General features: G+C 57.2%; 1 protein-coding gene across 1 annotated transcript; it reads right to left on the bottom strand.

Moving 5' to 3' along the window:
- Nucleotides 1-364: 364 nt before the first annotated feature.
- On the bottom strand, nt 365-15813 carry Ehmt2 (euchromatic histone lysine methyltransferase 2). The gene is given in 28 exon segments (XM_027388786.1): nt 365-777; nt 1546-1721; nt 1835-1913; nt 2736-2822; nt 2918-3033; nt 3349-3426; nt 3731-3875; nt 4904-5071; nt 5164-5318; nt 5443-5547; nt 5823-5924; nt 6009-6131; nt 6367-6473; nt 6692-6774; nt 6886-7068; nt 7157-7392; nt 7470-7613; nt 7700-7848; nt 8045-8146; nt 8299-8413; nt 8590-8721; nt 11093-11248; nt 11336-11373; nt 11469-11553; nt 14832-15088; nt 15207-15413; nt 15521-15747; nt 15749-15813. Coding segments are annotated over 28 exon segments (3786 nt in total). The 5' UTR covers nt 15799-15813; the 3' UTR covers nt 365-596.
- Nucleotides 15814-17219: the final 1406 nt, after the last annotated feature.

Raw genomic sequence — 17219 nt, 5'->3', positions numbered from 1 at the left:
CGCCCTCCCGACGTCATAGCTCCACCCCCCGCCTGTGGTCCCCGACACACACTAGTTCCTTCTTCTGATTTCAGCTGACCAGCCATCAAGATAACTGGGCCTCAGAAGCCGCTTGCCCGGCCTGCCGGTGGCCACAGAAGGAAGAACCTGGAGTACGTTGATAAGAGAGCACTGCCTGATTTTTAAGTACCTCAACTGTGGCTCACCCAAGCGTCAAGGTTTTGATTTGTCTTTATTTAACCCCCCCGACAGTGGTCCCCCATAGCCCTTCTCTCCCACCAGGTGGCAGACAGCAACTTGCTTTCTCCCGCCTTTGTCCCCTCAAGCCCACAATCGTCGCCATGCTAAACATCCGCCAGACAAGTTTATTACCAAACCCAACATTTATTGAGAACACAGAAAATCAGTTGGCAGAGGCCCAATTTCAACTCAGCAAACTGAGGCCTGGCTCAGTGGAGCATGGCCAGCCCCGAAGTGACACTCCCAGTGAGAAACCAGCTCTGGGAGAGGGGCTGTCCACCCTCCAGGCCTGACTGACTGGAGTCTCTGAGGGAGGAATGTCTGAAGGGCAGTGCCCTGGCCTGGATCTTGAGTCCTCAGGTGTTTATGGGGGGCAAGGCGCTGAGTTCAGGCAGCAGCTCGGGGTGGGGGTCCAGTCGAGCCAGGCGACTCTGCTCCAGGGCGATGGCCTCCGCAGAGTGCTTGCACTTCTCGGAGCCACACTGGCAGGTGAAGTACTTGCTCTTAATGTCCCAGAATCGGTCACCGTAGTCAAACCTGGCACAGGAATACGGACTCTTGGCACATGGACCCAGACACTCAGAGCCCATTTCAAACAGCGCTGGGAGCCCTCTGTACCAGGGATCCATTCCTTTCCACCCAAACACTCCTCCAGATGGACTCAGAGTCCTTGCAGGGTCTGCTGAGTCATGCTACCCCAGAGATCTGTTCCAATGCAGGCTTCTGGCCTCCCAGCACTGTCAACCAGAGTATCCCGAGGCTGTAATGTGGGAGGTGGGACAGAGCCCAGGGCCTCACACACACTTTGCATGTACTCAGACATTCGGCTAAACCCTGCAACCCAGCCCCTCCCCCCTTGCCCTTCTGGGTTTGTTTTTGAGGCAGGGTTTCTCTATATGGGGATAGAGATAGGGAACTCTCCACATAGACTGGGCTGGTCTTGAACTCACAGAGATCCCCCTGCCCCTGCTTCCTAAGAAGTGGAATTAAAACCATGTGCTACAATATTTGGCCCCTCTAAAATATGAGACTAGGGTTTTACTAAATTACTTAGGCTGGCCTGGAACTGGTTGTTACTTCTGCCTTGACCTCAGGGGGAACCAGGACAGGCTTTTGAGACAGGGTCTCACCCTATAGCTCAGATTCTGTGTCCTCCTGCCTCAGCCATCTGAGTGCTGTGTAGCCACCACGCCTGCCTTGCACGGTTCTAACAAGCCCTCCAAGGGACACTGGTCAGTGTCCTCTGGTCTCTGTATACCAGGTGCCCTCAACCCTCAGGCCCTGGGATTTCTGGGGGCACCTCACCCCAGCTCCTCTCCAGTCCTGATGTCCCTGGAACTGAAGAAGGCAATGCGAGGAAACCGCAAATCTTGGTGCAGCATGAAGACCCGGACAGGGATGATGTTGGGGTCACACAGGTGGTTGATGAAGCGGCTGATGTTGCCATAGTAACGGGCATCGATGCAGTAAACCTCTCCATCCTGGGGAGGGGCGGTGCTCTTAATACCCCCCTCTCCTCGCCCCTGGCCGGTCCCTCCGCTCGGGTGTCCCCTCGCCAATGCGGGAGTAGAGGACACAGCTGCCGCCTGCCCACCTTGTTGTCCAAATCGAAGAGGTAAGAGTCGTCTTCTCTCACGTCGGCCTCGGCATCAGAAATCAGTTCTCCAACGTACCTGGTGGACAGAAACTGCGGTTCTGATCCCGAGCAGGGCCCCAGGCCCCTTCTCTCTTCTCTCCCTGTGATCCTCTCCCACCTCTCAGCGGCAATCACTGCAAGCCACCAGGTCACTGCTGGGGCTATGCGGGTTACTGAGAGCCCAGGGGAGCAGACACTGGCTAGGGCCAGGGCAAGAGGGATGCAGGACACAGTCCAGCCACTAGGGGTCCCACTGTAGAGCTGGAGCAGCAGGTGGGGCTCTTGCCTTTATGACCAGCCAAGGCAAGAGGTGGGCAGTGATGGGGAAAGAGTGTGAGCCTGGAGACGGCTGCAGTCTGGGATTTGTATCCATGGTGGCTGGCTAGGTGGAAAGATGCCACGGGCACAGGGAGGTGTGTGCCCCAGGGACTATCCCACAGGAGGTGGGAGGCAGGTGACCCAGTAGGGCAGGGCAGTGAGAAGTTGAGGAACTGGGTGGTCCTGGGAGCTGGAGAAGAGGCTTCTCTGCTGTAGCGGCCACCGGAGGCTGACCTTGGCAAGTCTCAGGGCCACTAGAGAGGACGTGGACAGGAAGTAGCTATTCTCCATTTCACAGGGAGACAACTGAGGCTGACGGAGGTTCACAACGGAGCACAGCCCAAACCCAGGTCTGTCTGCCACTGGCGCTCACCACAGCTAGGCAGAGCTAGGTAGGTGGGTGACATGGCTTGGTGACAAGGAGTTCTGGGGTCCAGGCAGAGTGGATGCAGGCTTTGTCCTCTGCTGGGCAGGAGCCAGGTGTGTGTGTGTCTGGGGTCAGCAGAGCCCTTAAGCACCAAGGTCCCCAGAGAGAACTTACTCGCAGATGAACGTGCCCTGGGGAATGGTCTGCAGGGCACGGACCCCCCAGCCCATCTTGGCTGTACGGTAGAGCTGCAGCCGCACCCTAGAGGTGGAGAGGGGTCATACTGAGTGTGGGACAGCTGGAAGGCCGGGGACGGGAGGCGGAGCTGAGGCAGGGTGCCGGGGCGGGCGCCTCACTTGATGCCGCTCTGCACCACGCGGTTCTTGCAGCTTCTCCAGCAGGAGCATGCCTGGTTACACTCAAAGATCAGGGGGGGTTCGATCTTGTTAAATTCCTGAAGCAGCCGCCCGTCCTGGGGTGTGGAGGGAGGGGACAGTGGTTTCGTTTCAGCTGCCTGAGACCCAGAGGACTCCACAGGAAACTCCACTCTGACCCCAGCCCAGAGCGGGGAGAGGGGGGTGCAGAGTCTGCAGGTTGAGGTCAGAGACCAGGAAGTGTGCGGGCAGGCTGGCATCAGAGGCCATTTGCATACACCTGAGCAGAGGCCCACTGCATTCCTGGCAGGGTCCCAGGACTTGCGGCCACACCCTGTGTCTCTTCCCCAACAGAGCAGGATCCTGGCTCCTCTGTGGGACTGGCCACTTCTGGCCAGGTGAGGGACACGCACCTTGTCATACCAGCATCGGATGCTGAGCTGGCCACACAGACAGTTAGAGCTGGAGCAGTCGTCCGCACACGTGCAGTGCTGGGTGGGGTTAGAGTCAGTGTGAGTGGGATTCAGCCTGTTCTCAGTTGCCAATGCTTACAGCCTCAGCCACGGGTCCATGTTTCAGGACAGTAGAGGGAGATGGTCCCAGGGTGAGGCAATTCTCCGTGTCCGTGTCACGTCATCGTCCGTCCCCCCTCCCGTCCCTGTCCCCCCATGGAGGCAGCCCCACACTGGGTTCCTTTCAGTTCCTGCTCCCTCAGCCAGGTGACCCTTGATGGACACACAGCAATTCTGCTCATGGTGTTAAGCGTCTCTGCAGGCACTCGGGGCCGTGACTCACCTGCAGGTGAGTGATATTCCGGTCGATGTTCATGGTGGATGTCTCACAGTTCTCGGAGATGTATTTATAATCCTCGGGGCAGGGCTCCCCATCCACGCCATTGACACAGGGGATGGGCACGTTCTCGTAGCCTCTAGCCACATCCCTGCAAAGGGGCAGGGAAGGCTAAAGCAGGGCCAGAGTTCTCTGTGGCTTTGGAGGCTGTCCTGGAATTCTCTTTGTAGACCACGCTGGTCTCGAACTCAGAGATTCGCCTGCCTCTTCCTCCCGAGTGCTGGGACTAAAGGCGTGCACCACCATGCCCGGATGGGCCACAGTAGTTTTGAGGGACAGTGCTGGGGCTCCTCAGACATGAGGAGGAAGGGTGCCAGACAGTTTAAGTATCAGATGGTGTGGCACACGCCTTTAATCCCAGCACTCGGGAGGCAGAGGCAGGTGGATCTCTGTGAGTTCGAGACCAGCCAGGGCTACACAGAGAAACCCTGTCTCAAAAAAAAAAAAACAAAAATCTTGCACTTCATGTGTGTGTGTGTGCGCGTGAGCGTGAGAGAGAGTGAGTGAGACAGAGAGACAGAGAGAGAGAGAGAGAGAGAGAGAGAGAGAGAGAGAGAGAGAGAAGGGACTGAGCCCAACAGCACTGTGCTGCGTGTGCAGTATTCTACCATGAGCTATGCTCCCAGCTCTCTTGGCTTCCTGTGAGACAGCATCACACACCTCAGACTGCAATGCAGGTGGAGGGACTTGACCTCTCCATGATCCTGCCCCCACGCCAACCATGCTGGCCTCAAACGTGGAACTACCCTGCCTCAGCCTCCCCAGGTACTGAGCTCATAGTCATGCACTGCCACACTCGGCTCACACAGGACACACCTGTCTTACGAGCTTACATACATGTTCATAGGGATTTTTTTTTTCCGAGACAGGGTTTCTCTGTGTAGCTCTTGTAGACCCCGGCTGGCCTCAAACTCAAGAGATCCACCTGCCTCTGCCTCCTGAGTGCTGGGACTAAAAGTGTGCGCCAGCAGGCTCCCTAACCCACCCAGGGTCTCACTGGCAGAGCCTTTTATTTCTATGTGCCCTGGCAATTCTTGGGACTCCCTGTGCCTCTGCAGGTCTCTGGGGCCGACGGTGTGAGGTGGCAGCGGTGGTGATGGGTGCCAGGGCCACACTTACCGGCAGATGATCTTTTCGGTGCGCACAGCTCGGTTTCCTACCCCGAGCCTGAGCTTTCGATTGAGTTGCAGTGCAAACCACACATCGGACCGCTCTGGGGTCAGATCCCAAGCTGTGTCCCCTTCCTTGTTCCGAAGCTCAGGGTTGGCTCCACGAGACAGGAACAACCTGAGGAGAGACCGAAAGCCCATCCATACCTGCCTGGGTCAGAGCCTGGGCGGTGGGTGTGGGGGCAGGGGCTGGGGAAAGCTGAGGCTTACAGAACGCAGTCGTGGTAGCTCTCCCTGGCAGCGATGTGGAGGGGTGTGTCCCCGTGGTAGTTGACAGCATGGAGGTCGCACCGGGCATTCAGGAGGACCTCAGCAATGGCGGCGCTCCCCGTGAAGGAGGCCCAGTGAAGGCAGATGTTCTCTTCCTGTGGAGGTCACGGGGCAGAGATGAGGCTGAAGGTGACTGAATCCTCCAGTTCAGTCCCATTTTGTACAGTGGTCCCACCACAACTCGCCACCAGCCCTGTCAGTGCCCCAAGTGTCCCTCACGTTGTCAGTCAGGGTTACGTCGGCACCCCGGGTCAGCAACATTCGGATCACGTCTATGTGCTTGTGCTCAGCTGCCCAGATGATGGGCGTCCAGCCCCCGCTGTCCTGCGGGACGGAAGGCAGAAAGCAATGAGGGCCGGGCATGCTGGCTAGAGAACAGGACCTCAGGAGGACCTCCTCAGGGTGTTACACAGAAGCGCACCCCCCCACGCATTTACAGGGGACCTCACTGGACACTTTCAGAGATAAACGGGGGGAACTCAGAGTTCCATGAACCAAAGACAGGAGCCAACATGAACAATGGGAGGAGGTGAGAGGACCAACGGACACCCCAGGTTCAGCCCAGGGACCCGGGCGTGGGAGGCGGCCAGACCGCTGACCTGTGCATTGACGTCCACTTGTCCGGTGCTCAGCAGCAGGCTAACCATCTCCAAGTTCCCCATTTTGGCTGCATGATGGAGACAGGTGGAGCCATCCTCTTCCTGAGGGAGACATGAGCCAGTGAGCCCCTTGGATGGCATCCCTCCCCCGCTCCCCCCTGCACTTCCGCCCTCCAGCTCCTTCACCTTGCTGTAGACACAGCCACCAAGCTGCACCATGTAACGCGCCACCTCCAGGCGGTTGTGCACCACGGCCTCCATCAGTGGTGTACGCTGCTGCTTATCCACGGCGTTGATATTGGCTCCTGCCTGTGAGGAGAGGCAGGAGGGCTGGCACCAGGGAAAGGGTGCGGGGAGCGGGAACGGGGTTGGACAGTGAAGTGTGTGCGGTGTTTGTGCACTCGTGTGTGTGCCCATGTATGTATGTGTGTATGTGAGTGTGTGGTGTGCATGTGCGGTGTATGTATGTGTTTGGGCGCGTGTTTGAGTGTGTGTGTGGTGTATGTGTGTGTATTTAAGCGTGTGTGGTGTCACCGTGACTGACCTGCAGCAGCACGTGACAGATCTCCACGAACCCCTTCTGTGCAGCTGCATGCAGGGGTGTGCGTTTGCTCTGCTGGTCGTTCTGGACGTTGGGGTCCAGGTTGTCTACTGCAGGGAGAGAAGAGGAAAGGCCTCAGTGAAGGGTGGGGTGGCACTACCTCCAGGGAGGCTTCCCAAGATGCTCTGTTAGGCAAGCCTGTGTGAGTTTTGCACATGACCACTGAACAGGACCCAGCACCAGCAGGCACGGCCTGGCCACCACCAAGGGTCACGTGACCCGCCCCACTGCGGGTCCTCAGGCCCTGGCGGTGCGACCTGACACTCACGCAGCATGAGGATCACCTTCTGCAGCTCTCCCTGCTTCACAGACACGTAGAGTTGGCGTGGGTGAAAACGAAGTTTCTTCCGCCTGCCAGAGGACAGAGGGGGACAAGGAGAGAGTGGGCCGTTCAGACTTGAGCACCAACAGCCACACCTGCCAGCCCTGACTCACGACACCCTGAAAACAGCATCAACTCACCTCTCTGACTCCTGAATGACCAAGGCCTTCTCCAGGGCTTCCCGGCCTGGCCCTGGGGGAAGACCCACAGCTGAGAGGCAGCTCCCGTTAGGCAGGGTTAGCGAAGGTCCTGAGCTGTCGATGGTGTCTGTCAGGGGGTCGCAGGGCGGGCGCCGGGGCTCTCCATGCCCTCGCATTCGGGCACTGTGGGAGAAGGTTCTGAGGTCTGGGGACAGGGGAGATAAAACGGGAATTGGGGCGGGGGGTGGGTGGGGGAGGGAGAGGCCAATACCTGGGCTGGGAGGTATCTGCTCGCCCTGGGGCGTCCTGTGCCAGGGGTAGCGGGGCAGGAGCTGCAGTGCCAGCTGGAGGGGTTCCCCCATCGCCCCGGGGAATGGTCACCTCCTGGGCCTCTGAAGCATCCTCTCCACAGTGGGGACAGAAGACCATGCCATTGAGCTGGGACACACAGGCCTTATGGAAGCGGTGGGCTACACGGAAGTCAGGGTGGCATTCCAGGAAGGTACCCTGGGGCAGAGAGAGGAGGCAGTGAGTCTCAGCTCTCTCAGGCAGCAGGCCACCCACCTACCCCAGTGGTCACTCACTGCTGTGCAGAAGTAGCCACAGCCTGGGCAGCAATGGTGCTTGACCATGCGGGCACGATGGGCCTCACAGAGTACCATCAGGGCCACTCGGCTGGAAGGCCGCATGGTCTCACGCTTGAGGATGGCGGCGTTGCAACCCGACAGCTGGGAAGAAAGGAGGGTGAGGGCATGATGGTGAGGCTGAGGTCCAAGTCAGTGCTCCCTCCGCCCCGCCCCAGCGCCGCGCCCACCTCTCCATCCACACTCTCGGTGGCCATGCACTTGTGCCCGGCTCTCTCACTAATGCGGTCTATCTTGGGTGCCTCCATACGGCAGCTGCAGAGGGGCAGCTCGTCAAACCCACGCTCTGTCTCCAGTGAGGACGTGTCATTGGATACCCCTTGGACAGGAAGAAATGGAGGCGATGGAGGCCTTGCCCCTCACCAATGGGAGGTTCCTCTCCCTCCCGCCCAGCCACCCCTTCACATTCTAGAACCCCAAAGCTTGGAATGGACATCCCAGCTCTGGTAGGGTTTCCCTCCACCCCCTTGGGCACCCTCTAGCGGTTCCCTGCCCGGCAGTTGGCAATTAATTACCAGCGTGGTTGGGGGAGAGGGTCCCCTCGCTGGGCAGCTCCAGGGACCCCAGAGGGACCTCCATGTACTCACTGGGCCCTGTGGAGCCCACACCATTCACTCCTGACACAGAGACAGAGAGAGTGAGAGTGGGGGCTCATGGGGCCTGGGCGCGTGCGCACACGCGGAGTACACGGTGGGCATGCACAAGCGTCAGAGCACGCACTGCTCTCTGGGGCCGAGGAGGGGACCCAAGGGCAGAAGAGCCCTCTCACCTCTTGGCTCTTTGGTCCTGGGAGGCTCTCGCTTCCTCCTTTTCCTGGATGGTTTCACCCACGGGCTGTCTTTCCGCCATTTCTTCTTGGCCTTGCGTCGGCCACTAGAGCCACTCTGTGGAAGAGGAAGACTCAGGAGCTGTGCTCTGCCTCACCAGCGCTGCACCCCTCCAGGCAGGCCAGGCTCTGCTCCGCCTCACCAGCGCTGCACCCCTCCAGGCAGGCCAGGCTCTGCTCTGCTCCGCCTCACCAGCGCTGCACCCCTCCAGGCAGGCCAGGCTTTGCTCTCACCCTGTCCGACTGATTGCCTGACTCCTCATCCTCCTCCTCCTCCTCCTCCTCCTCTTCCTCCTCCTCTTCTTCCTCCTCCTCCTCTTCCTCCTCCTCTTCACTCAATGGCTCAGCTAAAGCTTCAACTTCAGACTGAAAGAGATGAAAATCAGGCTGGGAAAACACCAAACTGCAGCTATCTCCTTTAAGAGCAAGACACAGCGAATCCCAGGGCCTCATATGACAATCACCCCCTGCCGGGGAAGCTCGCCAGAGGCTGCCAATGTGGGCAAGAGGCAGGATGGGGCTAGACAGAGACAGGCACACAACACCATACAGCAGTAATAAGGGATGGTTTTATGAAACACACAAAGAGACATGACTACCCATGTCAACAAAACCACTACATAAAAAGCCAACGAGTCAAAAGACTGGGCAGTGGCAGTGCACACTTTTAATCCCAGCACTCGGGAGGTAGAGACAAGCTGATCTCTGTGAGTTCGAGGCCAGCCTGATCTACAAAGTGAGTTCCAGGACAGCCAAAGCTAAACAGTGAAACCCTGTCTTAAAAAACCAAAAACTGAAAGGAACTTGAGGGGAACATAAACAGCTTAATCACTGATGAGCAGACAAGGCAACCGTGAGAAACCACAAGAAACCTGTGACACTGCCTTGCTTTCAATAGGTAACTGGTGAGAAAAAACGGTTTTATGAGTGTTGACATGTTCCTGCCACCCTAGCACTGGGGGTGGGGTGGGGCCAGAGGCAGGTGAACAGCAGTTCAAGGCGGCCTAGGCTACAAAGTGAAACTCTGTCTTAGTCCTCCCCAAAGAGCACACCTTTAATCCCAGCACTTGGGATGCAAAGGCAGGCGGATCTCTGAGATACAGGCTAAGCTGATCCATGAAGCAAGTTCCAGGACAGCCAAGGCTACAGAAAACCTTGTCTCAAAAACAACAACAACAAAAAAAAAACCAAGAAAGTTCCTAGCCAGGCAAGGCTACATGGAGAGACCTTGTCCAAACAAATAAACAAACAAACAAACAAACAAATAAATAAATAAAGCAGCTAAGGCAACAATGGCAGAAAAAAAACCAAAACCAAAACCAACAGAACAATGCCAGGCATGGTTCCACTGGATGTAATCTCAGCACGCAGGAGGCAAAGGCAAAAGGATCTCTGTCAGTTTGAGGCCAGCCAGGGCTGGGGCTACATACAGGGACCCTGTCTCAAAACAAAATGGGTGGTAGAGCCTATAATGGCTAGTCCTGGGCAACCCAGGGAAGGGCCCGGTCTCAAATGTTTTAGCAAAGTAGCTAAGTGCTTGCTCACCTTGTGAGAGCCCCCCCCCCCCCCCGACAACTTAATGCTGAATTTGGCAAAAATAAAGCACATGTTTCTTTAGGGGTCTCTTCTACACATTCGTCATGCTGAGACAGGCTCTATAGCATGTGCTGGGGCTCACCCTTTGCCTTTTGTGCTCAGTGCAAAGTTTCTACAGCAAAGAGGTAACAAATAAATAAAGCAAACACAGGGCTGGAGAGATGGCTCAGAGGTTAAGAGCACTGGCTGTTCTTCCAGAGGTCCTGAGTTCAATTCCCAGCAACCACATGGTGGCTCACAACCATCTGTTATGAGATCTGGTGTTCTCTTCTAGTGGTGCGGGCATCATACATGCAGGCAGAATGCCATACATAATTAATAAATAAATTGAAAAACAAAAAAAAGCAAACATAAAGCTGGTAGGTGGTGGTACACACCTTTAATCCCATTACTCAGGAGGCAGAGACAGAAGGATCTCTGTGAGTTCGAGGCCAGCCTGGTCTACAGAGTTCCAGGATAGCCAGGGCTACACTGAGAAGCAGTCTTGAAAAACAAAACAAAACAAAACGAAACAAAAAGTCAAAGAGGAATGGGGAGAGAGCTCAGTGGGTAACATGCATGCTGCTCCAGTGTCAGGATCCAAGTCTGATCCCCAGACTCCACAGACAAAAGCCAGGTGCTCCCACATACCAGAGCTTGCCTGGTGATGCAGGTCTGGGTACTGCACTTGCTTCAACCTCAAATACCAGGGTAGTATTCCAAAACTCAAACCCACACATTGTAAGACATAAAATCCCCAGGGCTTATATGGAAGCAGAGACCCACACCCCACAAGCTGTCCTCTTTTATCCTAACACCGAAGAGGCAGGGGCAGAGGGGCAGAGGCCAGAGGCCAGAGGCAGGCAGATTTCTAGGAGTTTGATGTTGGCTTGGTTTCCAGGCTAGTCAGGGCCACATGGTGAGACACTCTGTCAAACAAACAAAACTAACCAAAGCAACACAAAGCAAAACCCACCACACTACCACCAAAATAATACATGCGTAAGTAATCTGAAAGGGAACAAATGAGCCACCACAGAGCGGGAAGCCACGTTAGACAGAGAGGGGCAGAGATGGGATAGGGAGACCACTCAGGGCTGCGGATTAGTGAACGTGATTAAGATGGGACAGGGTGGCCGGTGAGCCAGCCACACCAGCATACCTTGCTGTCAGAGTCCACTCGCTCATCCACAGAGTATGAGTCATAGTAGAGGCTGAAGCCGTCACCCACCACTGCCTCCCACTCCTCCAGGGGCCTGGGCTCTCCTTTCTCCAGGGTCACATCTCCTGAGCCCCGGGCAGAGCCAAAGTCCTCCGACTAGAAAAAGATCAGAAGGTCTGCGGCTACTGGCACTGGCCCACCCCCCCCCACCCCCCACCCCCCAGGTCTTCCTCTCCAGCTCACCAGGCTGCCAGAGTTCAGCTTCCTCCTTTTGGCCGCATCTGGAAAGAGAAAATGGGGGACAGAACTCTAACCCTGGTGACAGTACACGCCACACCACGAGGAGTGTGCATGGAGAGGGGCAGGGACGGCTAACCTGAGGTGACCTTCCCCAGTGAGTGCATGTCATCACTCATGCGGAAATGCTGTACTTCAGGGGGGCGCTTCTCGGGGACCGGAGGCTGGAACATGAAGGAACAACTTTCAGTCAGAATATTACTCACCCTGGAAAAGGAAACCTGGGGGCTGGGTGCGGTGGTGCACACCTTCAGTCCCAGCACTCTGGGAGGCAGAGGCCAGACAGGACCTCAAAGTGAGACCCTGTCTCAAAAACAAACAACAAACCAAAAATAACAAACAAAATTTGGATATAGACAAGGTGGCGGAAACTTGAATACACTATGCTAATGAAATAAGCGTGTTACCAAAATAAAATTACCATTCTGCCTCCATCAGCCTAGAGCCTGGGAGTGGTATGGCTGGTCTACCTCAACCATGCTACCTGAAGGCACAAGACTGCTCAGCAGGCTGGGCGTTGGTGGCACACACCTTTGATCCCAGCACTCGGGAGGCAGAGGCAGGGGGATCTCTGTCTGGAAACCCAACGCCCCCTCCCCCGCAAAAAAAGACTAATCACCAGTTATCAGTGCCTGCAGCCAAGCCGATGAACTGAATTCAATCCTCAAGACCCAGATGGTGAGAGGGAGAAATGACTCCCAAAAGTTTCCTATTTTTGCTGTTGTTTGTTGCTTGAGACAAGGGGTCACACAGGGTAGTTAGTCCTGGCTAGCCTGGACCTCACTGTGTCGATCAGGCTGTCCCAAAACTCAGAGATCCGTCTGATTCTACCTCCCAAATGCATCGGCACTGCCGGCTAAAATTAATAATAGTAAAAAATCAGTAAGTGGATATAAACAAGGTAGAAAACGTGAACAGAAATCCACAGGTCTCCGATGTGGAGCCAAAACAAATATTTATTATTTATTTACACATCTTTGTGAGTTTATGTGCTCCATGTGTTCAGGGGGGAAGGGGGCTTTAAAAGCCAGAAAGTAAGCTGGGCGTTGGTGGCACACGCCTTTAATCCCAGCACTCAGGAGGAAGAGCCAGGAGGATCTCTGTGAGTTCGAGGTCAGCCTGGTCTCCAGAGTGAGTGCCAGGATAGGCTCCAAAGCTACACAGAGAAACCATGTCTCGAAAAAAAACAAAACAAAACAAAACAACAACAAAAAAAAGCCAGATGGTGGGGTGGCATTAAGTCCCCTGAAACTGAAATTACAGGTTACAGGTGATGCTGGGACCCGAACCAGAGTCCTCTTCGAGAACAGTTAAGTGCTCTCAACCACTTGTCACTCTGCAGTGGCAGAGCAACAACACTTAAAAACTGGGTGTTGGTGGCACACGCCTTTAATCCCAGCACTTGGGAGGCTGACGCAGGTGGATCTCTGTGAGTTTGAGACCACCCTGCTCTATAGATCGAGTGCCAGGATAGGCTCCAAAGCTATAGAGAAACCCTGTCTTGAAAAATCAACCAACCAAAAAAACAAAAAACAACAACAAAAAACCTGTCCCGAGAAAACAAAAGTAAATAAGCAAAAAGAACACTGTGGACCACGGAGATGAGATGGCTCAGTGAGTAGGGAGGCTTGCTGTGCTCCACAGACATGTCCCCTGTCCTCCCCTGCCAGCCCCCCATTGCGCATACATGAAAAGTTCTGTACCCCGGTAAGTCTCTCCAACGATGATGCAGCAATCCAAATCAGAACAAATCAAACTGAATTAGAAAAAGCCCATATTTAATGGATAAGGCACTCCTGGATGGCCTTGCAGCCCCCCAGGGAGGAGACAGGAAAGGGAGACTGGAAAAACCATGAGTCTGTTCTCTGGGGGACAGTTTAAATACCTTGTGGGAGTGGTCCTGAGCATCTCTGGGGGAGGGGTCATCATTTGGTGGGCTTTCTGAGATGCAAGGGGGACTTGATGGAACTTCCAACATAACATCCCAGACTCTTTGGGTATATGGATGCCAGGGGCTGGGGTGAAGTTTCCATCGTAACAAAACACACTCATAATAAAAATTCCAAAAGTTTTATCTACACCAAACAGTCTTAAAAACTACTAATGTAGTATCCACATTAACTAATCATCTACAATGAACCTAAACTACAAGGAAGACATGTTAAGTCATATGCAAATACGAGGCCTCTACCTCTTGACTGCTCTCATAATTTTATGAGGGGCCTGAGCAAACATGGACTTCTGTACCACAGAGCAATTACACTCTGATGAGGTAATCGCTTTCCCAGAAACAGACAACACAGGGGCTGGAGAGGTGGTTCAGTGGTTACAAGCGCTTGCTGCTCTTGGGGAAGACCTAAATTCAGTTCCTAGCAATCAAACGCAGCTCACAACCGCTTCAAACTCCAGCGCCAGGGAATCCACTGCCCTCTTCTAGCCCTCACACCAGGCACACAAGGAGTTACACACACATACATGCAGGTAAAATACCCACGCACATAAAATAACCCAGTTTTTAAAAAAATTGAAAAGAGATTAAAGACGCTGGGTGGGTGGTTTAGGACTAAATCCTTGGTGTCAGCAAGTTCAGACAGCCTTGTGCTATATGAGACCATCTGAAGACAAAAATAAAATAAAGAGGGGGGTGAGGGGGTGGGGGGGGTAGGGTGGGGGTGGTGGTGGTGTACACTTGCAACCCCAGGTCTTGGAGATAGAGCAAGACAAATCTCTGTGAGTTAAAGGCTGGTCTGGTCTACATTGTCAGTTCGAGGCTAGCCAGAGCAATACAGTTGAGACCCTGTTATACTTTTACACACATACACACAGACACACACAGACACATACACACAAATACCCCCTTAACAACAATAAAACCTCCCAAAATAATAACAAGGCCCAGACTAAAGCTACACAAACTACACCTAGAGCCCTTTAAACCTTGTCCTAATTGGAATCTGGGCCCTTGCCACTCCCAATCCGTCATTTCTGAAGCCTTCCCAGAGGGAGGGTTCCCAGTAAAAAACTTTAGGCCATATAAGAGTGGTCTCAAAAGATGGATGGGAAAAGGTCCCTAAGGACTTGCTCGGAGGTAGTAAGGAGCGAAGGCTGAGCCTGCACAGTCATTTTGGCAAGAGTAATTAGGACAATAACTATATAATTAACTCTACATCTGTCAGTCTCCTCCACGGGCCACCCCTCCCCCAAGAACACAAACTCCAGGAAGCCAGCAATTACTCTGGTCACAGACTGAAGCCCAGCCCAACATCTGACACTTGGTAGCCTATTGGTAAATTCGAAAAAAAATCTGAATACAAGAGGCCCAAGGCTAAATCCCGGAAGGGGAGGGAAAAAAAAAAAAAAAACCACCAACAACAAACACAAGACAAAAATGGAGGCCACCAGAGACCCCAACATTGTCTTCACCCGACTTGCTCATTCTTACCTGTCCGCTGCCGGGTTTGGACATGGTTTTCCGGGCTCGGTGTACTTTGGGCTGCCCCTCCTGGCCGGTAGTGGTTGCCGGAGGGGGTTCGGGCCCAGCAGTTGCAGCTCCCTGGGCCCCGGGCATGCTCAGCAGCCTCATGGCCAGACTCTGCACCGAGGGGGGCGACTTTCCTGCCCCAGTCACTGACATTTTGGCCCGACTGGGGCAGGCCCCCCCCTTGCTGGGGGAAGAGGGGAATGACTTTGTGGCATGGCCTAGAAGAGAGGCAGCAGGCAGGGGTGCGGGGTGAGCGAGCGGGCAGGGAAAGAGGGGGTCCCCCTTTCCCGGCTCGCTCGCTCGCTCGCTCCCTCTGCGCCTCCCGCAGCCGCTCACCCAGCAGGACTCGGCCCCCGTCTCCCTCCAGGCTCTCGGGCTCATCCCCGAGGAGTGGCGCGGCGCCTGCAGGGGTGTCAGCCCCCTCATCGCCGACGGTGACAGTGACAGAGGCCGGAGAGGAGGGGCCGGCGGGCTCCAGGGAGTCGGGGTCGGCCTTGGGAAGGGTGTCCTCGCTGCGAGGGGCGTCCCCGAGCGGGCCGAGAGCTGCGGGGGAGCGGGGAGAAAGTTCAGGGCCTCCGCTCGGGGCTCCGGGGGGGGTGGGTGGGGGTGGGGAGGTCCGGGCTCGCCCGCCCGCCCGCTCTCGCACTCACCCCTCTCGGCGGTCCCGCGGGGCTCCTTCTCCAGCAGCAGCGCCCCCATCTCGGCGGGGGCCTCCCCCTGGGAGGGCACACAAGGGACCGGGGGCCCCGTCAGCCCCGCGGGCAGCTGGGGCGCCCATGACGCCTGGGCCCTGGGCAGCGAGAGCAGGCTCCGCGGCCTACCCCGTCCTCGGTGGGCGCCCCCGCGGCCGCGGCCCCGGCCGCCCGTGGGGCCGCTCGCCCCGCCCCCGGGCCCGCATCGGCCCCCTCCCTCTCGGCAGACCCCGCATCTCTGGGGCCGGGAGCGGAGGAGGGGGAGGGGGCGGGGCCTCGGCGCCCCGGCCCGCCCCTCCTCCCGGCCGCACGCGCCGCCCCCCCTTTGTCCCCCGGCCGCGGGGACCCCGGCCACCAACCCTGCAACGCCCGCTGCGCCCCAGCCCGGCGGACGGCCCCTCGCGCCCCTCGCGCGGGCTCCCCGGGGTCGCGGCCCCACGGCCCACGCAGGGGCGGCGGGGGGCGGCGGCGGCACCGCGACGGCGGCGCCCACTCTCCCACCTCCCACCCCTGCTCCCCTCATCGCCCCCGTGCCGGCCCCCCGGTCTGCGGCGAGCTCAGCCCGGCCCCCGGCCCCGTTGCAACCCCCGGAGCATTGCACGAGCGCGCGCTTCCCCCGGGCGCGCGCGCGGGCATGCAACCCGCCTCTCCCCCTCCCCTTCCGCACTCGGCGCCCGCCGCCGCAGCAGCTCCCGCCGCCGCCATCGCCGCTTGCGCGGGGGGCCGAGCCGGCGCGCGGCCGCCCCGGGTCACGTGGACAGGGAGGGAGGGCGACCAGACGCCTTAAAGGCGCCGCGGCGGGCCTCGGGGCCATCTCTGCCCCCCGAGTGGCCCGGGAGGTCGCTTGCGGGGGGCGCCCCGGGGCACGGACGGGGCCTGCGTGTCCAGCCCCGGCCCCCGCGGGGCCCCCGGGCGAGGCGCACGTGTGCGCGCGCGCCGGGGCTGCGGCCTCCCCGTCCCGGTCCCCTCCCGGCTTTGCTAGCACGTGAAGGCCGGGCGAGCCGGGCTGCGCTGCTGCGCGTCTTTCCCGGTTCTGAGCCGCGGGCGGGCGAGCCTGGGCCCGGGAGCCGTCCCCGCTCGCGCACCAGCAGGGGCGGCGGGCGCGGAGCACCCTTTGCGAACAGTCTGTGTGTGCGCACGGCGAGTCACGCCCCGGGGCGACCCAGGTCTGCTGGCAGTAAGCGTGTCTGCCAGACACCTCTCAGCCGGGGTCAGGGTCCGGCTGACAGCTGGGGGGCGGACGGCACACTCGGCCTGACAACGCTGCCGAGGGAGGCGGCGCCCTGGCGCACTAAGTCCTCGCTGGGCAAAGTTTGGAACTAGCTGTGTGGTGTCGCTCACAATGCTGGACCGGCAGGTAGCTACGCTATTGGGCCCGGGGCCAGCTCAGAGTCTTATGGGAACTGTAGTTCTTTTTGGCTAAAAACCTTCCAGAGCTTTCTGGGAATTGTAGTCTTCCAGGCATCCCAACCCGGCTTTTCAGCTTTTCCTCAAAACTCGGGTCGTTTGCAACAGACAAAAAACGTTCGCAGATGGTCTGCCTGGTATCTCGGTGGGTGCACCGGCCGCCTGTGGTTCAAGCCTTGCATGGTACCCAAGGCACACAGTTTATGCCCTCACCAGGGCTGCCAGTCACCTGTGTGGGAAGGTTTCTACC

The sequence above is a fragment of the Cricetulus griseus genome, assembly GCF_003668045.3.
Source record: "Cricetulus griseus strain 17A/GY chromosome 1 unlocalized genomic scaffold, alternate assembly CriGri-PICRH-1.0 chr1_0, whole genome shotgun sequence".
Classification (NCBI taxonomy): Eukaryota; Metazoa; Chordata; class Mammalia; order Rodentia; family Cricetidae; genus Cricetulus; species Cricetulus griseus.
Note: the sequence above shows the minus strand (reverse complement) of the source record. Positions and strands in the feature narration are given on the sequence as shown.